Source organism: Melanaphis sacchari, unplaced genomic scaffold, assembly GCF_002803265.2.
Source record: "Melanaphis sacchari strain LSU unplaced genomic scaffold, SCAv2.0 Contig50_pilon_pilon, whole genome shotgun sequence".
NCBI lineage: Eukaryota > Metazoa > Arthropoda > Insecta > Hemiptera > Aphididae > Melanaphis > Melanaphis sacchari.
The window spans coordinates 42,945-66,868 of record NW_020271344.1 but is presented as its reverse complement, the minus strand read 5'-3'; the positions used below and the strand labels follow the sequence as shown (position 1 = coordinate 66,868).

At 26.7% G+C, this 23,924-nt stretch overlaps 2 protein-coding genes across 3 annotated transcripts; both read right to left on the bottom strand.

The window, feature by feature from the left end:
• Positions 1-11,207: 11,207 nt before the first annotated feature.
• On the bottom strand, positions 11,208-14,013 carry LOC112599350. 2 transcript variants are annotated; one of them, XM_025346221.1, is made up of 6 exons: positions 13,921-14,013; positions 13,654-13,762; positions 12,108-12,226; positions 11,883-12,038; positions 11,668-11,823; positions 11,208-11,593 (listed from the first exon to the last, which is right to left on the bottom strand). In XM_025346221.1, the coding sequence occupies exons 2-6, from the start codon at positions 13,686-13,688 to the stop codon at positions 11,361-11,363; spliced, it is 699 nt and encodes a 232-aa protein (XP_025202006.1). In that variant the 5' UTR covers positions 13,689-13,762; positions 13,921-14,013; the 3' UTR covers positions 11,208-11,360. The 2 variants fall into 2 exon arrangements, with proteins under 2 accessions (XP_025202006.1, XP_025202007.1); XM_025346222.1 differs by lacking the exon at positions 13,654-13,762 and having other exon boundaries at positions 13,921-14,004.
• Positions 14,014-19,351: 5,338 nt separating this feature from the next.
• On the bottom strand, positions 19,352-21,904 carry LOC112599352. The gene is made up of 4 exons (XM_025346224.1): positions 21,271-21,904; positions 20,146-20,268; positions 19,900-20,052; positions 19,352-19,835 (listed from the first exon to the last, which is right to left on the bottom strand). The coding sequence occupies exons 1-4, from the start codon at positions 21,404-21,406 to the stop codon at positions 19,576-19,578; spliced, it is 672 nt and encodes a 223-aa protein (XP_025202009.1). The 5' UTR covers positions 21,407-21,904; the 3' UTR covers positions 19,352-19,575.
• Between the last annotated feature and the right edge of the window lie 2,020 nt (positions 21,905-23,924).

The window sequence follows — 23,924 nt, the reverse complement described above, 5'->3', positions numbered from 1 at the left end:
TTCGGTATATTATAATACCGTGACTTAATATTGGTTTAATCTTTTATTTACTTCCTTTTAATTGTGTACCTATACTCATGCTGTTTTCACCTAGTTATAATTTAAATAGTATATCGTTATTTTTATTTAATTTATACTGTATATTTAATTGTTAATAAATATTAAAAAAAACATTATCGACAGTAAACGCTGGACACTGATTTAAAAGACAAAATGTTTAGATACTTATTTAAACTGTGCTGACCAAACACAGAATTGGAAACTATCCAGATTATTTTTATTTTATTATTTAATAATAACATTTTTTTTATAAATTTATAAACACCTATTTAATTGTATTAAAGTAATTATTATGTGTAAACAATATAAATACAATTATAAAAAGGGTCAAAATAAAAATACTTTATTTTATACTTAGATTTCAAAAAAAGATGGACAAGAGGGTACTGCTATGCTGTACAGTAGGTTTCGAGTGGGTCATACTGGTCATAGTAATGAATATGTAAATTTACGAAAAACGATTTCGAAGGGAGATAGTCTATTATCCTATTTCAATAAATGTATTTCATGTGATTTTTTTTTTGATTTTATGATTAGGTAAATTAATTTATTATACAATTAGTAATACTATAGATTGAAAATTTTTTCTGAAAACATTGCATTTGAAAATGTCTTTCAGTGTATAAAATAAATTAACATACGTAAATGCTCTCATGTTCTATGTCCCCACGAATAATGTTTTTGAATTATAATAAAATATTGCTATTTATATTATTTATTCATATTTAAGAAAATACCTTATGTCATTCAAATTTGAATTTAAATTGTCAATAAAAATAATTTATACGGAATATACTTACTAGATTGTATTAGTTTTATGGTTTGAATACGAACTACTTAAATGGTATCATGTGTTAAATTTTCAAAAATTTCGAACTAGCAAAAAATTTTTAATTAACAATAACAAAAAAAAAAAAACATATAAATAGCTCAAAAAGAGTAAAACAATATTGTAAATTTTATGATATAATGAACATAATAACATCAAAAATTTTCAAAAATTTAAAGTACCTATCTACAATTACTTTTTTTGAAATACAACAAAATATAAAAAATAAAATGTAGAGGAGAAATAACTATTTTACAAATGAATATTCAATGTTGTAAAAAACTTCAAATGTTCATAAAAAATGTATTTGCATTTCCGATAGAACTTTTTATCTTTTTTAGGTTGAAAAACGTATAAAAAACTTTATATTAAATCTTCAAATCTTAGGTATAAAAACAAAACTGTTTATGAATTTCTAACTACAAAATAATTTCCTAATTTTCTCGATTTTTATAAATGTCAAATTTCTAGAGCATTGTATTAAATTTTCAATGCATTTAGTATATTCTAATGATTTCTAGTTTCTACACAACAGTGATTATAAGTTATTTATTTTAAACATTTAAAAATTTAAAAATTTGCTTTACTCGTTTTGTCTTCTTACGACAAAACAATTTATGAAACATTAGTTTTTAAAATAAAAAGTAAGTACAAATATATTTAGTTTTTAATTTTTTATGTCAATTGTTAACATATATATTTTTTATTATTTTATAATTTAACACATTTAATAAATATCGTGTTTTGAACACACGTGAAATAAATATCCATGATTTACCAATCAATTATGCGAAAATAAAATTCATTGATTTTTAAATTTAAATACACGTAAAAAAAAATTCATTATTACGTACATCATTTACATTCAAATTTTAGAACTTTATGTATTTTTACATACTGAATAATTTTTTATCTACATTTCTAGAAAAAAATTAAAAATGTCATCGTAAATAAAAACAATATAACATTCGGTAAAAATTCATGTATCTATGATTATTCTATATTGAGTTACACCTAAAAAAAAAAAAATCGATTTTGTCAAAAATTAGATTTGTATAAAAATCCATTTTTTCCTCAAGTTTTTTTTTTTTTGTTTTTCCCAATTATACTTTTAACTCTACAAAGTACTAATTAGGTTCAATTTCTTACCAAAAATCATTCCCAATTTTGAAAATATAAACATTTTACTGTCCTAAAAAGTGTTTACAAACACAAAAAAAAACCACATTATTGTAAAATTATTGCATTCATCGCTCTACTCAGAATCTAAAAAAATACATATGCGATTATTTGTTCTCGAGTTACGCCAAAAAATCGAAATAAATTTTGTTAAAAATTAGATTTGAATAAAAATTTCTGTTTTACATTAATTATTATTTGTTTTTCGTGGTTTTAACTAGAATATTTCAAGTTTGAAAGTAGTAATAAAATTTATAGAGTTCAAACATAAATCAGAGAAAATTAAAATTTAGTTCTCTATACACATCGCGTTATCCATCACATAGGATAGTAATCTTCAACCTTTTTGACTTGCGACTAACTTTTCTTACCGCATACATTTTTCGCTACCCATAATAGTTTTGTTAGCCGTGAAAACCAAAAAAAATTTTTGATTGCTTAATATCTTAGTATGCCATTGTACCTATAAGTGCAAAAGTACCTAATAAATAAAAATAAATTAATAAATTAAAATTAAAATAAATAAATTAAAATTTACATTTTTTAGGTACCTAATAATAAATCTTCATTATATGTAATGATATAAAAAAAAACCATGTAATTATACACAAAAAAAGTACATGTAAAATATAATAATACAAAAAAAAAAAATAGTGCGATATTTGACCCTGATTGTTTTCACACAAAATACTTCATCTCGGCTTAATTTTACACAGTGCAATCCACAAATCGTGTTAAAAAAATATTTATTTTTTTGACGCTTTCAAATTCTACATAATTTCAAATCCCTTTTCATATTTATATGTGGTTGAAAACATTAATAGTATCAAAATAGTCTTAGCAGTTAGTTTGTGTAACTTCCTGTGCATTAATATACCCAAAAAACTTCTTGAAAAGTTTCATTGAACATGTTTTTGAAGTTTGTTATCACAAGAAAACTCAATCAATTGATTTTCTTTGTCAGTAGATATATTTACTGTCATTATATTATCCACTATGAATGGTTATTCAATCCATTAAAATTACACAAATTAAAATCCACATAAATTACATAATTTATGCAAAGATCTTCAGGAAAATACTCGTCAAATGATTTTTCCAAGGCTGTTAAATGTTGATTTACGAACTCAGCAATGTCTTCATATTTTACAGTATTCTTTTTTTTTTTTAAACTTGCTAATAATGGCGAAATTATTAATTTTTCCAAAATATGATCGAGCTTTTAAAATATGAAGTTTTTTCTTAAATGTCCTTGAGTAAATCAAAAATATTTGTTAAGTATATCAAAGTAAGAACTAAGAATCCATTACAAATTTCCAAATAAATTATTGAAGATTGAAATTTTACCGTTTATAAATGAAAATATTTCGTGTCGCAATTCATAAACTCTTTGAAGACATCTGCCTCTCGATAACAAACGTATTTATTTTTCAGTACGTAACAATAGAAATCGATGAAATGAACCCATTTCTGAACAGAGTTTTTTAAATAAACATAAATTTAAATCATTAGCTTTTATATAATTTACAATTTTAAAAATTTTACTAAGATTTCAGTGTTTGTTTTGGACATTTTCTTTGAAGAAAAAGCTTCTCTATGTAGGATGCAGTGTCTCCATTTCAAACTTGGAACAATGTCTTTGATTAATTTTACTAGACCGACGTGTTTTACAGTCATAACGACTGCGCCATTAGTTGTTATAGATAGAAGTACACTTTTTAAAATCTAAATTATTGTTTGCAAAAAAGTTTACCAACGTATCAAAAATGTTACTCCCAGTAGTTGTACTTTAAAGTTTTCATGAGAACAGCGTAAGGTCCTCGCGGATTTTGTTATTATAAAAATTTAATATCTTACATAACATAACAAAATCACTTCGTTTACAATATCAGACTGCTCTCATCAAACTGTAAATAAAAAACATTTCCTATTGACAAACGAGACGAAAGTTACACTTTTAAATCATTACTGATAAGTGATAAGTGATATACGTCTTACAACTGCAGTATCAGAGCCAGGAATATTTTTTAGTTGGTTTGCAACTTTTTCGTTAATCATTTACGTATACACATACATCAATAGCAAAAGATAAAATTAGTTTTTCCTCGATGATAGGTAATATAGGTATATGGTTTCAAACATTTCGAAATTCTTTACTAGACTAAAAATGATGTTTTTAAGTAGGCTACGAAACTAAAGAAAATTTTTTTATGACTTTTTGGTTTTTATTTAAGTTTTATTTTAATGATTCAAAATAATTTATCGGTTTTTTTTTTCAATGTTGACGTTTTAGATCTAAATGTAATTTTTAATTTTAAAGGTTTTAATTTTTCGTTTGCAAACAACCAACATTTATATTTTATAATACAACTATACAACGCTATCAACTCAGAACACAACGGCATCAGTATTAACTAATAAAAATAATTTATAAAATTTATAAATAAATAACAGGTAAATAACTTATATCGATTAATTCAGACTATCGCTATATCATTATACTTAATTCGATTGTTTATTCATATCTTTTACAAACATAAATTAATATGGTATACTCGAAAATGATTTTATCTGACATCATATGACTTACATAATATAATATTATAATATTATATGATTAAAATACATCTATGAATATGAATTTTTTAAATTTTAAACAGAAGATTTATTGTGACCCAATCTTAAAGCTTACGTGACCCACCGTTTAAATATTACTAACACAGGACATATAGGTATAGATTCAATATTATCACAATTTATTCGAAGTGAAGGAAAAATGCAACAACTCTCATCCATTACTTTCTAAGGCTAAAAAGTATCTAGATTCAGTTTAAACTTTCTTAAGGATGATTTGAAAATATTTCAGGAAGAGCTAATAACCCTCTCCTCTATTTACGTTAATGCTCGTCGCACTTTGTTTACTACTTGTATTTATTTTTTTACAATAGTCATATTGTGTTAATTTTACAAACCAGTTTTTTTTTAAATTCATAACTTAATTGTTTGTCTCATGATTTTGTTTAATTGGTCGGGTATACCTCTCTCCTCGTTATTATCCATATTTACCGACATTATGACATGTAGGTACTATATTATGTAGACATGTATTTTGTTAATATAGTTTCACCGTGTTATAGCTATGTTTTGAAGGCTAACTATAAACATAATATGATTAACTTTTCTTTATTAAATACCTAACCAATAACCATCATGTGTTAACTTTGAATGGCGAAATTTGAATATATTTACTAGGTACAGTTTCTATTGTTATAATTTTTAGAGCATTTATGAATAGTTCTATTTAATTCACTTAGTTTTTGATTTGTCACTGCCGAAGTGCCGTTGCACTAGATATAGTCTCTTTACACAAGTTCACGTGACTTCCAAATTAAAATATAGATAATATGTTTTCGACTTAATGATTATTGTACGAAGAATGTACAGATGGTTGAATTTCTCTAGTAAGAATTTTAAAAAAAGTTCTTGATTTAAACTGTTAATAAATATTTTGTATAATTTATTAGTGGATTTTTTTGGTATAACTAAAGTTTATTTTATTTGTAAAATCTAATAAAAGTTACTAAATTTTAAAATTAAAAAAAAATACAAACTTTAAATACAGCTAGGGTAATCGGTCTACTCTATTGGTAATAAAATTTACAATTATTATATTTCGTCATTGAATAAGTCACTGTATAACAGAAGTATTAAATTTGAACTCAATGATAAATTATTGTCATACCAATAATATTAAGTGAAAAACTATTTTGAATAGAGACGGTGTGTCGTCTCTATTTCTAGAAATTTTACTATTTATTTATAATACTCTTCTAACAATATTGTAGTAGGTTGAATTAATTTTAGTTCAAAATATAATAAATATTATTACTATTAGCTTAAAATTTTATCCTTGATAATCCCAGACGATTCAAACGGACTTGATCAAGAGATTTATCCTAATTATGTACTAATTTATTCTGTCTAGGAGCACTACTAAGAGCTTTTACAATTCAGACAATTCAGTTATTCCCGTCGAGTAATTAAAACAGTTTATTGTACTTTTTATGTACCTATAGACTATAGATATTAGATTATAATTATTTATTTTTTATGATAAAAAAAATTTTAATCTATATCGTGTACTGTATAATGCTGTGATATAAATATCTTATAGAATTGTTTTTTAAAATATTTTGACTTAAAATATATATTGTGTAATATATATAAAAACTTAAGCTAAAGTTAAATTACCAATATATATATATATATATACATCAAATGTTTAAAAACAAAAAAAAAAATGAAAAAAAAACTAGGCAGCTATACAAATATAACATATCTATAACTCGTTATACATTTATATATATACGTATTAAAATGTCAACATCAATACTTAGTTTACTTAAACTTTTAAATTTGTTAGCGTGTAGCGATGGATGATACTCGATGAGTTTCCTCACCGCTAAACCGGTTCCACTGCATTTTGAACACTACCCGTTTTCTATTATTTACCTAAAAAATGAATTCAAGTTTCCGCCGATATCTATGCACAGGTACCCGTTTTTTGAATCGATAATGATTAACATATGATTAGCTGGAACCTTACAGTCCAATCGTCTTACGCTGTCGCCAACTTATGCTTAAATATTTTATTTATTATGTTCGTCGTTTGTTATGTGACGGATGAACTTGCTGCGACCGAACTATATCGGAGTGTACTTACGTCGTTTTTTCTCTAGACAACTCGTAAAAAATATTGACTGTTGAAGTCACCTAATCGTTCAAATACAAAATTGTAACGTAGGTGGCTGTCGGTGGATGTTAACAGTCAAGTATACACGCCGAAAATCGATTTTCGTTGGTGATGCCACTTCGTGTGAAGTATTGAACTACGCAGTAGTTTTTTCGCGCATCAAAAATAAACGATAACAATTATTATTCGAAAAGGTACGTAATAATATTTTAAGCATTATTAACTGTACATAGTGACTGCATTATAGTAAATAATTGTATTTTATATTATTATTTTATTTTGATATGTAAACGCATGTTTATCAAATAGAATAAGTATATGAATAATAAAAATATTAAGTTGTGGTTTATATATTGGCACACGACACCTAACTATGTCTAGGTAAAATACTAAAAAAATTATAGGTATTAACGTAATATCTCATCTCCATACGTCCAGCATGAACGCATCACACATACCTACCAAGTACATAGTATACGTATACATAGTACCTACATAATATAATTTTATTAATTATATGACATAGGCAGGTATAGGTATCTATAAGATTATAAAAAAAAATAAGGAAAAAGAAATTTCAAAAAAATACATACGATTAATTTTTTTTTCAGAAAAGGTATAATATCAATCCAATACCCCAATAATAAAACTTAAAAAAATTGTACCTATACGATTTGTTTTTTGCTTTAAATACAATTTGATACCTTACCAAGTAGGTACTATAGCAGGGGTGGCCACAACGAGGCTCGCGAGCCGCATGCGACTCTTAAATTAGTTTCGTGCGGCTCTTGAACTAAATTTAGACTAAAATTAATAAATTTAAAATTTGTTTGAATCGTTAAAACGTTAGATAGCATTTTTATTGCCATCGATTTCGTTATCATTACAGTCGTTATTAGGTATAGATTGGCACGGCGGCGGTGCTTTTAGTATGTGTAGCCAAAAATGTGTCTTCATTTCATAAACATCGCTTTACAATGCGACTCGCCTCGAATTAGCTTTATAAATTTTCGGCTCCCAAAGTTAAGGTTAGTGGCCACCTCTGTACTATAGTCTATAACTAATATCTAGATTATTTTCAATATCAATAACTAATAATTTTTAATAAAATAATTATTTCCAACGCCCAATAGTATAATACATACCTATAAAGAACGTACAATGATAATTACTTACTCATTATAAAATATGCATCTACCTAATACAGTAATACGTTGTATACTCATAACAGTCATAACTATTACTGGGTACTCACCGATATTCTGCAGTAAATATTAGATAATATGATAAACGACTAACGAGTACAAATATCGTATTATATTCTGAGATTCTCCCACCGTCCTTTGAATAATAAAAAATATTTTATTTAAAAAACCTGTAGATAACAATATGGTAAAAAATAATAATAATAGGCAGGTATTTAAATTCAAATTAAAAAAAAAAAATACGCGAATTTAACAAACATACCTACTAGTCCTGATGGGGTGAAAAAAATGGTATTAGTCCATAAAACAAAATATATACATCATCACAAATCCACGATGTTTAGTTGATCCTACACAAATACACTTACGATTTTGAATTTTTCTAGATCATAATGGTCATAACTCATAACAATATGATTGATTATTGATTTGATTACGTTTGCAGAACTCTTTCCCACCACCATTCTTTCGCTATCAAATTATTTCTCTAGACTCCTGCAGCATAGTCTAACATACCTACGATGAACGAAGATCCTACTTTTACGGTTATACAAATATACAATATACCATATTGGTAACTAAGTACTGTATATTTTTTAACAACGATCGTACTTAATAATTTATCATGGAAACTTTCAATTAAAACTATTGTAAATATGTTTTATAACATAATATAATTAGGTACTTAATAATTGATTTTACTTTTTGATCCCCGCTTTTATAAATTGCTGTTAATTAAATATTCAGTTAAATTAAAATATAATCGATAATTATTAACTAAACACCTGGTCTTATAACTATAGTAGCTAATAGCTACTATCTAGGTACTTATATTCTATTAATAATCTCCTTATTTATTTGTCTGTATACTTCGTACCACTTACCACTATATTATAAAATGAAAAATACTTCACATCAATGATTTGATAATTTTTAAGCTAAATATATTTATCACGTATTTATCAAAAAAATGATAAATCTCAGAAGATCACTAAAATTGTAGGCCAATAATCTAAAATATCGTTAAAAGTGTCTGGTTTATTTTACTTTATATATTATATTATAGCTTTATAAGTACCTGAAAACGAGTTATATCATTTTTCACATTTCCTCCGATAAAAAAGTGATTATGGGTATAGGTATGTTAATTGTGCTACTAACTCACGTGTAGTATTTATAATATGAGTTAGTAGAGAACGAGAGAAAAAAAATATAATATGAAGGACTTTACCGAAGGAATTAAATTATTAATAAGTGTTACACAATCAGAAATTTTTTCAAAAAAAAATACACGAAACTCAACGTAGTATAAAATAGTTCAAGGTCACCATGCGAGATTTTAATTATTTTAATCAAGGAATTACAAAATAATTTTTTTGTAATTTATACTAAAATCGTATATTAATTTGTTACTATACATTAAAAAAAACTAATGTTATTTACATTTAGGTGCAACTTACAAAATATTCCATTATGATTGGTAATAACTATGTTAAACTGGGAATAGAATTTTTTTTGATTCTATTGCTATATATGGTAAAAATAAGTGAAATACATTTTCTGATTAATAATTTAAAATTTGCTGTATGCTAGAATGCTGAATGCCAATAAATTAAAATTAAGAAATAGAAAATTTTGATTATACTACTAATTAATTATTGCTATTATAATTGTTACTTGATAAAATTATTTGTCGACTCAATATCTTCTTTGATTGCCCCTCAGTACTTTAATATGTAATCTTAAAAAATATGATTTTATAAAAAAAATTAAATCCTGAAATATTTTATAGAAATTAAATATTTAAATATTATAATGCATACACTAACATTTTGTTCAAAAAATAATTGTTGCACAAACCAAAAAACATAATTAAAAGTGTATAAATAATTAGGTATTAATAGTTTATTTTATTTTCAGAAATATTCTATTTTTATGGTTTTTTTTAAATATTATATCTACATTATAAAATAATAAAACAATTAAACTTAAATGTTTTGTAACAAAAGGCAGTTTTGCATAGTGCAGTTTATTAATATAACATTGATATTAATAAATAATAACTATTAATTGTTCATCAGAAATTTTTTTACAATCAGTTTAAGCTCATAAAGAATTATCATAAACCTTAAATAATTAATGTTTTAAAATTACAAAAAATTAATATTAAATTTAATAGAACTAGAATAAGAATGATATTGTATAACATTTAATTACTTATTCTAATTATGTTTAAAAAATAAAAATAAATAATTTCAATACAAATACATTCAATAATTTGTGGATAATACAATTTACAACAAAAAATTAGAGGTTAAATACTGTAAAGTTAAGTTTTTGATTAAAACATCACTAAAAGTATAGTTTTTTAAAAGACTATCATAAAACAACCTTTGATACTGTATTAGCAATTAAAACATTATTAAAAATTTGAATAATTTAAACACTTCTCATTTTATTTTGAAAATTTTTTAGTAATTACTTATTAGTGATAGCTAAATTAGCTATTTTAGGTTTATTGTTTGAAAATAATTCTATTGTTGATAATATTCTTAAAAATAAATAATATACATATTTGGCGTTTTATAAATAAGAAATTATATATTTTTTTTAATAATCAATAATTGTAAAAGAATAAAAAGAATATTTAACATAGAATCAATGTGCAGTGATTTGGTAATAAATAATATAAAACTAATGTAATAAAATCCCAATGCATCTAGTTTCTAGGATAAAATAAAAAAAAATAAAATATCAACCAAGTATAAATCTTAAAAAATTAGATTGCATAAGAAAAATGAAAATTAATGGTGTTCATCCCTTACAGTGATGAATCCTGTAACTGTAGCACAGGATTTCCTTAAAACTAAATATTTTAATAATGCAAGTATTTAGCTACATTAAATACAGGCTTGTTTAAAGAAAAAAAATGTATATAATATAACATCTTAAAATTACAATATTTTTTTTTATTTCTAACACCTATATGATACAGATCTGAGATATTGAAAAATTAAAACTAAATAAAGTGTATAATTTTAAATAAATAATATTATCGCAATAATATTCGTTATAAATGGACGGAGTCGGTTTCATACAACAGTCAAAATTGTATTAACTCACATTTTATCACAAATAAATAAATCAATAATTTAAAATAGTATAAGTAATAGTGTTCATTTAAATAAAAATGAGATTATTAGTTTCATAAAAATAAGTTGCTATCAGATTTTGGAAATCATAAAATTTAATACAAAAGGTTACTATCAAAAACATATCTTAATGGTCTAAATTGGAAATATTTTAAATTTTTAAGTGAAAAATAAATTTCATCTTATCCTTTAGACTCCATGTCAAATTTAGTTTGTGATTCTTTCAGATATTTCCTTTTCTTCACTTGTATATTTGTTTCTACCAAATAAAATGCTCCAGATGCAAGTAAAGCAAAGAAACTTGCAATAGCCACGCCAAATGCCCAACCAAAGAAGTTGTTGTCATGGCCAGGCATCCAACCTGGTCGGTTAGCAAACAAAGCAAATATTAACACTGCTATTGCAGCACAAACACCTAAAATAAAATGAAAATATGTTGGTATAGTAAAAAATTAAGAATATTTATAACAATATAAACATTAAATTTACCAGATACAATCAATGTTATTCCCAGCGCAAAAGTTATTTGTATAAAACGTTTTTCATCAGGTGTACAACATAAAAGAAACATTGATGAACCAACAGCTGATACCAATGTTCCTAGGAATGTAATTGTGTAAAAGAACTGAGTTGCCACAATGTAAACTATAAAAACACAAATTAATCATTTAAAATGTTTAAAAACGGCACAATATTTTAATTACATGGTAACAAAAATCCTTTGATTTCATCATATCCCTTGGTGAAAGGGTCAAAAATCCAGTGGCATCCAACAAAAAACCTTCGCTCTGCTGGGTCATTAGGATCTGGTAATGAGCGAAAACAATGAGTCCACAGTCCAAAACTTTCTAATTTAGCTCCTAAATTTAAGTTTAAAAAATATAACACAATGAAACATTAAAATTATTTTTAAAAAAATTTATAAATACCCGTGATTCTCCCATCACTGACTAACCAACTGGTCGAAAAAAATGAAATGAACACAAAAACTAAAGCCAAAACGTATAAGCCAAGGGCTACGTTACCAGCCAAACTACGTTTTTTCATTCTATAAAAACAAACATTTAAGTCAAAACAAAATAAAACAATAAAATAAATATAACTACCTATGAGCTATAATTCATATATTATAGGTACCTAAACAATGATTATTATCATCAAACATATACTTTTAATAATTACAAATACTTAAACTTTTTTTTCAATTAGATTATACATTCTATAAAACATTTAAATGACCATTTAAATATGTCTTTAAATACATAATTCAATTGATTTTATTAGTATTAATAAAACTATATTATGATAAATTAAATCATCAGTTTAATTGTTTAGTCACCTATTATATAATTTTAAGTTACTACTTATTAAAATTTAAAAGCATTTATATTTTTATTATAAGAAATTATTATTATGATATATTTAGTTAATTCACTTTTTATTTCTTAATGGGTAATTAATAACAGCAAAATGTTATTTATTTATTTTCCTAAGATAAATAGTATAAAAAATAAAATTATAAATGTTGTACTTTGTACAAATATACTTAGGTAGTAAATATCCAACTATTCAAGTAACTAGAAAAATATTTTTTCTTTAAAAGATTTAAAATTGCAATTGTAAGTATTTCCTAATAAAAGTGAAAAGATCTAAATACATATTGTATGCCAAAAAAGTAGTTTATATAATATTGAATGCTTAGTTAATAGTTATTTATCATCCAACTATCTATAATAAATAAAGTAAGGTTTTAACTATTAAGACATAAAACAAAATAGTTTGTTTATAGTTATACTTTTAAAAATTGAATGGTTTTTAAATAAATTATGTTTTATAGAAATTAAAAATGAATAATTTGAGTTAATTATTAATCATTAATAACTAACTTACCTACAATAGTATAGTATTAAAATAATATATAAATATAATACATCACAAGTATGAAAATGCTTTATTTTTATAAGTAAATACATGCATTAAGCTATTATAAAAGTAACTATTTATGTATGAAAAAAACTAAGTTGGTTCTAACCATAAATAGTATTCTAAGGTACTTAAACTAGATAATTTTGTGTAAAAATAATAGAATATGAATTAAATTATGTTTATTTACTAAATATATATATATATATATATATTTAAGAATAAATGGATAATGTGATTACTTAATGGACATTTTTTGTAATATACCTTAAATAACATGCATACAATAACAACATAATTATTTTATATGTACTAATGATATAATTAACAGTAAATCATAAACAACAAAAGAAACATAAGAAATCAATTCTTCTAAGTGTATTTTGGCTACATCTAGCATTTGTATATCATAGATGCAGTTCGGAGTGCAGTTTAAAACGAGGACATATGCATAAAATCATATTACTTAAGACATTGGGCAATAACAATAAACATGATAGGTACATGTATAATAGTTATGGTTATAATTTAATGATTATGACATAGGTGTACCTCAGGTCATTGTTGGAAACTGTCGACCCTGGCATGCTGGTAAGCGACGTACGATGAGAGTTAATCAAAAACTGTTAATGGCATGCCACACGCACAACACAAGACAAACCTAAATTAGTGCGAAAAGCAATGTTAATGTTTTTTTTTTTTTAGTATTTTAAATCAATCTAAAAATACGCAAAACATTAAATACAGATCAAAAGTATCAATTATTATTGTGTTACGTCAACAACGAAAAGACCGAATAAAATTATATTAGATAATTACCTATGCGAGTTATCAGGACAGCGTTTGCGGTGGAAACTTGAAAATCCGAACGAATTATTGATACAAAAATGAAAAACCTGTCTTCGTTGTGGAAAAATAGGCGTAGTTGCGATATCACATCACTCGGAAAGACAAACACGAATACGAGGCGATTAATAACACATAAACAGTAAACACAATTAGTGACCTGGACGGACCATTAAAATGAGAAAAAAGTAATGTAAAAATTAGTAGAAAAATAAAAAAATACGGACGAACGCGACGGCAGTTGTACACCGACACGACGGAACGTTGGCTCTTCGGAATTTGGTGTTTTCAATGGTTTTGTTTGTTAGTTATATTATCTGGTAAACGACCGACAGAGATACGATCCATGTCTGGGAGGAGAGGGGACGACACGCCCTAGGTCTCGCGTGGCGGGGCGCGCCGATTCAAACGGCAACGGCGACGGTTTCGGTTTCAGCAGTTTTAGCATATTTTTACCAATTCGCTCTCCGCCTCCACCGTCACATCTACGGCCTACTGGTATACATAAATTTATACTTGAAACCAAAATATACATGTATTTGTACATCCAAAATAAATACCAATACTCACGTTATGCTAATCGAGCGAGTAAGTGACTACGACGACGGTCATCGCATAATAATTATTATATTGCGGCGGCGACGACGATGACGACGTAGCAACTACAAATCGTGTTTTGTAATGCGATGAATACGATACTGCAACATCACTCCGGGACCATAAACATTTTACATTACTATACAGTATACAGTATACGACGGACAGTGTGTATACCACTTGGTAATCTATAACTTATGAGAATCGAAATGATTAGAAACATTTTCAAAAACGAAAAATCTACAATTGTAAATGATATGGATTAATATTTAGTATTTATTTCATGTATGTAGGTAATATACTTACATTTAATCTTATTTGTAATTTTCTTGTAGGTAGTACAAAAAATATTCGCAAACAAAAGACATATAACAGCAATAATATGTACCTATAATCTAATCACGCAATTTGACTTATATTAAGTGTCAGGTGTATTTGTCTCTACGCTTAGAATCTAAAATAAATACTAAATATGAGTTTTAGCTGAACACTAAAAGTGATTAAACAGTGGGACACACAAAACTATACAATGAAATTATAGTTAGACGAATTCATCTCGTTATAATAAAGAAACAAATAAACGATTAAAATTAAATTTCAAAATATTTTTATACCTAGAATAGGTGACGATGACCATAATAATCTAAAATATTCATTTATTTATTAATTAATTAACTGATAAAATAACCAATAAAACAATTGGACACAAATATAAATGTTTACTGAAATTAAACTTAATTTACTAGACAAAATAACATTAAATAATAATTAGAATAATTAGATGTGTATTAATAAACTATAACGTGTACAATAAAATTCTTAAAAATTATTTGTAATAATCTAAATAACGTATAGGGTACTCAGCCAAACGCATCATTCGATCAACTTGATTAAGCGTATCATAATAGTATTGTTATAAAATTAATGATAAAGGAAAAGTAAGATCTTGAAGAACGACAAAGAATTTTAAAGTTTAAAGTTAATTCAGATAGGAGACGAGGAACATCAAAGTATCCAACTATCAATTTTTGCAAAAATAATAAATAGTTCCATCTGCTAATGAGTTACTCAAGTCCAAGCTGATTTGTTAATGGGGTTATCATGTAGAGTAGGTAGGTATTTTCAATTTTTAAAATAAAGTAGCTTATGATATATAATCTAGCTTTAGTTAATCTGTGAGAGATTCCTTCATGTGTTGCCATAAATGAATTCCAAAAAAAAATGACGCATATTTCAGTATGTACAGAACAAGAGAGCAGTATATGTACTATTTTGAGCGAGGATAGTTTCAAGTTTTCCAAAGTATGAACTACGAAGGGTCTTTACAGCACATTTCTTCTATGTAATTGAAGATTCGGATAAAAAAGAATACCTAGATCTTTTTTAGTAGTAACCACATCAATTCAAGAGTTATTAATCGAATACGTATTTTTTATATGAGATGGGCATCTAACAAAAGACATGGACTTACATTTATGTATGTTGAAACGTAAGTCAATGATATTAAATTATAAAACAAAAGCATTCAACTCCACCTGGAATGTTACACAATCAACTAATGTATATATTTTACGAAAAAGTTTTAAATCCTTAAAATAAGCAATACAAATAATAAAGGTGATACGTGCTTTCCTTGACTTAGCCCGACTTATGATATTAACAAGTAACAATAACAGATTTTTTACCATCAATTTTCACCTGTTAGATTATTCTAGATATAAATGATTTAAACCATGATAAAATTAGTTCACCAAAACCAGTTTTTAACAGTACTTCCATGAGGATTTTGTGTTCAACGTGACTAAAGGTCTTCAAGATCAGTAAATATTACGTTTACCTGAGAATGATTTTCAATTGTACTTAAAATTAAACTATTAAGCATAATGAACTTAAGTAGTTGACTGATGTGGCTAAAAATATTTTTTAGAACCCACTGTTTGAAAATTTTAGATGTGTCGTTCTGAATCGAGATAGATCAATAATTTTTCATATGCTATTTATCCTTAAACTTAAGTACAAGAGTTACATAACTGAACAACTCATTTTTAACATGGATAAATAAAAAATGTCATCATTCATCAAATAAAAAAAATTTTATCAACGAAAAGTAAATGGCAGATTTCTTAACATTTCATTAAAATATCTCAGACAAGCCATCTGGGTTGACAAATTGTATAGTTTTTAGTATAGATATACCAACTTGGTATCGTCAATACGACAATACAATAGCTACTAAAAGAACAATTATTTGACACAATAAAATATGAGAGACATCTCTAAACAGTGGTGCAACTAGCTTAATTGTTTTGGGGGGATGAAGTCCCACATTTTTTGTGACTGACACAGAATAAAATTATGGTTAGGTTTTTTTGGGGGGACTATTACAAATTTGGGGGGGATAAGTCCCCCCCTATTTGCGCCACTGCTCTAAAAGTAAGCTAAACGAAGGAAGAAAAAAGCTAGCAATTGACTGTACATAATTACTAATTTTACCATCCAAATGAACCGTACCTACAACTGTACAAGGGATACCATTACTAGAATTATTTTTATGGACCAAGTCCTAAAAGGAGTACTGATTCACCTTAAGCATGTTTTCAATACGAGATGATTATGATCTATAACATCTTAACATATTTTGTAATCGAACTTAAGGCATACTTGAAAATTGGAAACTCGTTATAATCTATTATAAATGGATGACGAATGTTACAACTATTTGGAAAAAAATATTGTAAAAAATAACTTAGAAATTGAGAGTTGGACTAGGTACTTCCCACATATTTTGACTTTTGATAAATTCGGTAGTCGGTTAGCGGTAGAATTGACAAGTCTCTAAAGTATTTCTACATAAGAAGATACAATAAGCTTAATATAGAGTAGGTAGGTATAAGTATTTGTATTAGCGCATTTTTAAATCGATTAACACCCAAAAAATTGGTAATGTCAAAAACATAATTACAGATTTGAGTTTAATAATTACTACCTATAAGTATTTATATTTTATAGATACTATAAAATATTATTTATCTTTAATCATATTTAATGTTACACGCATAAATAGCTGTACCTAATGAAAAGTCCCATCACTGGCTACAATTGCTTCTTTCCAATGGGCCACGGTCACGTTATAGTCATCGTGGAAGTTATACAACATAATATGACCTAAAATCTATTAAAACTATTCGAATATACTTTTATAGCTATGTTAACATATTTTGTATAATGAACACACTGAACACGATATTACGCCGTCGAAAGACAAACGGAGTGATACAGCTCGAGGACAAGTGTGGTTGGTGAAGAACATTAAATAACAAAATTATTATACCGTACACTGTACTTTTCTATAGTACGGTTAACCCAGGTCGTCGGAAGGTCTCCGGATTTCGAGTGGCTTCTAGTATTCGCACCATTATGCGTGAGAACCACAAACCTACGCGACCACATGAGAACGACTATTCTAATTATTGCGTTGTACTATATCGATACATTTTTCGTCGTTGAATAGACAATAGGTGTACACGTCGAGTTTTTCCAAGGGTACATGCCAACGACGTCCCGCTGAGCGCGTCCAAGGATTTTTCGATGGTCGTAAGACATACGTTTAGTGTTACTGAAAAACAAGTGAAACGTATGATAATAATGTAACGTCCACAAAACGATCGTTTTCATCAGAAAGGGAATATAAATTATACAGCGCTTCGCTAGAACTGGCGGTTAAGTCATATACACATACTAAGGAAACTGAATCAAAAGTCGCATTGTATTTGTATAAAAATATATTATAATATGTATATTTGTTATCAATTGGTATGTACGTTTTAAAAATACAAATAAATTTAAAAAAAGCTGTAAAATTAATAATAAAGCAAATGATATGTACTCTTGGTATGAGGAATATGAAAATCATAGTCATTCTCGAATTTATACATAAAATGCTAATTAGTAACAAAAGAAAGCTTAAAATTAAAAAGATTACATTGTTTAATTTCGAAAAAAATTACAACTTGTTATTATTTATACATGGTAAGGTTGGTAAGACAATAAAATATCATATTAAATGAATTTTAAGTTTTCTATTTTCTTTTAAATTCAGATCTAGTACCTAATTCACCAGTTTATAACATTAATTAAACATATAATAATTCATAAAACGAAAAAAAATGGACGGCATTAATTCATTCATCGAACTACTCTACTCAACTACTATACTAAACAGACGACATGGTTTCATTTTTAAACAATCATAAAATCTAATTGTGAAAAGTATTCAATCCGAACAACTTAAATCTTTATATTATATAAACAATAATTATGCAATCACAGAATAATTTTTTTTACGTATTACAATTTTAGTCCATAACAACTTTAAGAAATATTTAACAAAATAGTATAAAATATAGTTACCTAATATGAATATCAAAATGTAAAAATATTGTTAAACATTTTGCTGCAATTGTGTAGCACTTGTTACTAAAATTAACTTATAATTAAATGGACGGATAATTGTTAACCTAACTATAAAAAAATATACATAAATTAACTTATATCATTTTTTTTTACAAAACTCTCAATTATTACATTTAGTTGTACGAACAATTTAAAATCAATTATTTTTCATACAATTATTATTGAAATTCATAGATTTTAAATTAAATACTTGAGATTCTTGTATTTATAAGTTGTAAAGACTTATTTAATATTAATTGCACATTTAAATCAAAGTAAGATCAATAAATAATTTATTACATTTTGTCAATAACTTTATAAATGACGAAGTAATAAATTATTTTTATAAAGCCATTCTTAAGAATAAAAATCCATAAGTGCTCATTCATACTATACTTAATAATATTTGTTATCCAAAATAAATACCAAATGTTTTCTAAGCAAAGTGAACAGTTCATGCAGACATTTGAAGAATGTCAATGAGTCTATGTTTTAGAAGTGCTCACCATACATAATCATTAAGAATAAATTAATGAAAAAGTGCAGATGCTGAAGTTTTGAAAATAAAAATTTGAAAAATTATATGTCAGTGTGAGACGATTGTTTTAAGTCATCTGCGTCATAGTTGTAATTGGCCCTTTGGGTAGCCATTTTTTGACGTTTAATCTTGTGAGCTCGTCCCTCTATTACATACAATATTCCACTGACATAAAGGGCAATAGTTCCTGCGACTGCTACTCCGTAACTCCACCCTATATCATTGTGTTCCCAATGTGGCATCCATACTCTACTATCTCCATCTATTCCAAATATTATGAGAGCAATAGTACTGCATATAGCTGAAAATTATTTTTATGAAATAATAAGTATGCTATATAAGACAACAATGATATTATGTTTTACCAGCAGCTATGTAAAGTATTCCAGCTGTAAATAGAATTTGAACATAGCGTTCATAAGCTCTATTTAAATACATATAAAGTGTAGTGTAGAATAAACCAAACACTGTTAAGAGAACACAAGCTGAGAACCAAAACTGAGTAGCAATGTAAAAACCTAAGGAAAAGAATTTATATTAATTTAAAATGTCACATTAAAGTATTAAATACATATAAAAAGTAAAAAAAAAAAATTAAATCATAAACAAACCTTTGAATAAAATATCATAGATAATATAATACTCTTCTTCAAACACCCACCAACAACTATGGAATTGTGTGTCGTACCAATGATGAGAGTCTTCAAATTCTTTAAAACATACTACCCACAGACCTATGGATATGAAAAAGTTTTATTTATAATTAAACACTTAATTTTATTAAATTTTTGATCATAGGTAATTACTAATAGGTATAAAAAATTATTTGAAACAATTACTATTTAATAATATTTGGTTAAAATGTAGTTATTTATTAGTACTGATAAAAAAAAGAAAGAAAAAAGTTGGTTAGTATTACCAAAATGTTTAATAAACCTAAAAATCTACTTGTGGATTATTTAAAAAATATAAATTATATTGATATAACCTCATTATCAAATGAAAAAATTGTTTGAGATATTTTTACTTTGTAGATCAGTTTCTTACAACTTAAGAAAATGCAAACTATTATAATTAGGTAAGCATGGATAGTAGATATTATACACATGAAAAAACTCAATATCTAGTTCAAGAGACAAAAATGAGATTAATATAAAAATGTACAGCCTTGTATTCTATTCTGAGCACAATTATCTAAAATCATAATCGTATTCTCTTAATATTTAAAACTTGCTTAATGTATAAAAATATTATTGTGTAAAAAAATCTCAATATTTCTCATGGGTACAAATTTTAACTACAAAAACTGCTTGAAAAAAAAAGTCAGTGACCCCAATGGATAGAAATCAGTATGTCAGAATAAAGAACATTACATGAAAAGCCATAATTCTACCAATTACATTTCAAAAAAAAAAAAAAAAAATCATAAAATAACCTAATTTAAGACTTTTACAGCTTATACCTATTTCAATGGGGTACAAAACTACAAGAGAGCAAAAATTAAGAACCTAGTAATAATTTTAAAACAAAAGCAAAGATATTTTGAGCGCATATTTTTAAATTCGCAACACAGATGGCGCATTTATGGACACCACTGCTGCGAATAATTTATTTTGTGATAGGCAAAATTCTATAGTCAACAGGAGGGACTTAAAAAAGGGCGAAAAACTGAATGAGCACCCCTAATTTGGGCGTGACCGTGCGGGCGGGCCAGCGTGCGCGCGCGCTATACTAACCGATCCTTTCGAATTTTGGGTGCTCTAATTTGCCATCCGTGACCAACCAACTCTTCGTCGTGAACGCCAACAGGACCAAAAACGCTCCCAAAACCGACAGGCCAACGGCCGTCAGACCGTTCCTGGACTTGGCCATAGAAATCACTGGTACATCAAGACGCGTACTGAAATTTCAAGTTTTGAAAAAGGACAACAAAACTGGGAGTGTCCTCCAACACGGTCGGCGGCGGTGGCGACGGGGACGGGTACAAACAACAACAGCGGTTATCACACACCGTAATCAACATGTGGCTCAGGGTGGCAAACGTGAATTGCGCGTTTTTCCCGTTCCAACGATACAAATCCGGTTTTCTTGCCGAAGTTTCGCGCGCGTTTTTTTTTTTTTAATTTATTCCAATACAATTTTGCGACGACATTCCGGGCGAGATGACACAAAAAAAAATCAATTTGAATACACGTTTTTGGCTATTTCCGCGTCGGGGACCCAACCGGCTTAGATTAACTTCGGAGACAAAGGATCGAAATTCAAAATAAATCTATTCGATCTGACGCGGCGGCAGTGTGCGCATAAACGACCACAGACGACAGACACGAGACACGTCGAGAAACGGCGCGCGCAAAAAAACGACCACGCGATGACGACGACGAGGGGCAAGTCCGTTGGTGGGGAGGCAGAATACTGGTGTACCAGCGCAAACTGCCACAGTCGTAGCGGACATACGGCCGTGACGGTTTCATTTTTTTTTTGCCTTATAAACTGGTTATGGAACGGCGTTTGTACTTAACACGCTATTGCCCATTAGTTACTGTTTAGTATTACGCGTGAAACCCGTACGGATCGTTTTTTGGACGTTAATCGCCGGCGATCCGTTTGAGGTAAGCGCGTCCGGTTGAAGGCCAAATGGAGATTAGGAAACCCGCCGATGACAGTAAAAATTTACATTTAGGCCTACATACAGTATATACAGGGTGATTCATTACCCACGTTCACCCCTTTTTTTCTTCAATAATGCAGTTATTCGAAATTTGATTTTTGGAACTTTTAAATTTACTCAATGACCTTAATCTCAAGTTCTTGAGATTTTTTTCCACTATTTCAAGAGTGTTCTGTGGAGATCCAAACTTTTATTTTTTCAAATCCCCTTTTCTACCGTAAGCAATTAAGCGGAAAATGTTGATGAATCAAAACCAACATTTGAACGTGTAGTTTTAAAATAAAAAAAGGGGATTATTATTATTTATTTATTTTTTTTTTTATTAGGAAAAATAAATATACAACTATACAACATTTTGCACAACAAGTATTAATGATGTAGGTGGTTTACATATCTTGAAAGATGCGCGATGTAGGAGAGTTCATAATGGAGCTACCTACTTAAGGGTATTTTTTTTTAGGAGAAAATAGTTTTTAATGGAGAAGGTCTCTGATCCATTTTATTTTGAGTCTTCGTGGAGGATTGTCGTGGATGTGGAGTGGAGCAAGGTGTCTTTGTTGGGATTATTATTTAAAAACAGAAGTTTATATTGCCACTTTTACACTCCTTAAGTAGTATACAAATCACAAGATTTTTAAAATAAAGTCATTAGTAAATTTAAAAATTCCAAAAATCATTACTTGAATAAATTTGTTATAAAATTAAAACATTAATGTGAGTTTCCACGGTAAATCAGTATAGCATAACTACAGGGAGTTATATCATGAATCATGATGATATATCATCTCGCAGACCTTTTTTTACATTATTATTAAGGATATCAAAAATATTACTATAAAAATAAAAAGCTTAGTATAATTTGTAATTTATTATAAATTATGAGGTATGTTATTTGTAACAATTATGAAATATACATATCATCAACCATAAAATGGCCCTAGTTACGCCACTATGGTGATTTATTGTGTAGAGCATAATATTATTATATATTTATAGATTTTAGAACGAATCAAAATTATACTATATTTTGATGAATTATAATTTATAGAAAAATCGCTATTATATATTTTTATATATATGTTGTATTGTATGTATGTAGATGATAGTATACAAGGTGATTCATTTAAAGGTTTTCTACTAATATTCCAAAAGTCGTAACTTTAAAAAAAATATAATTTGATATCATTGAAAAACAACATTTTTTTGTATGAATACATATTTTGGATTTTGAAAAAAGCGATAAATGTATTTTTAATTTCATATTTCGAAACAGAATATTTTACGTAGTACCATTGATTATAGAATAGACTATTCTATAATCAATGGTAGTACTTCGATACATACATCAGAGAAATTAATACAATTAAATTACTTATTACTAATACGTGATTTACCAATTCATAGACCCAGTAAAAAAATTTAAATGATAGATCCCCAAATTAATTAATAAAATAGAACATATAATATTAGTTTAAACATAATAATTTAATATATCTACAAGAACGCTATACATTTTTAAATACCAACGCTTAATAACATAATATTTATATTATAATTTCACAAACTAAAAAAATTAACATTTTCTTAAAAAACAACTATATTTTTGATTTTAATAATACTTTTATAGAACTAATTTTTTTCAGTCTAATTTTATCAAAGTTCTAATTTTATCTACAAATATTTTTTCGCTTTCTGTTTTAAAAACTTGTTAATATATTA

Bases quoted from the DNA above. Each gene is read 5' to 3' on its own strand.
- LOC112599352 (XM_025346224.1), bottom strand. From the start codon at position 21,406: ATGGCCAAGTCCAGGAACGGTCTGACGGCCGTTGGCCTGTCGGTTTTG. The intron at 20,269-21,270 runs GTTAGTATAGCG...TCATATCCATAG, and splicing joins CCCAAAATTCGAAAGGATCG to GTCTGTGGGTAGTATGTTTT. The intron at 20,053-20,145 runs GTTTGTTTATGA...TCTTTTCCTTAG, and splicing joins CTATGATATTTTATTCAAAG to GTTTTTACATTGCTACTCAG.
- LOC112599350 (XM_025346221.1), bottom strand. From the start codon at position 13,688: ATGCCAGGGTCGACAGTTTCCAACAATGACCTGAG. The intron at 11,824-11,882 runs GTAATTAAAATA...GTGTTTTTATAG, and splicing joins CAAAGGATTTTTGTTACCAT to TTTACATTGTGGCAACTCAG. The intron at 11,594-11,667 runs GTAAATTTAATG...ATTTTATTTTAG, and splicing joins AATAACATTGATTGTATCTG to GTGTTTGTGCTGCAATAGCA.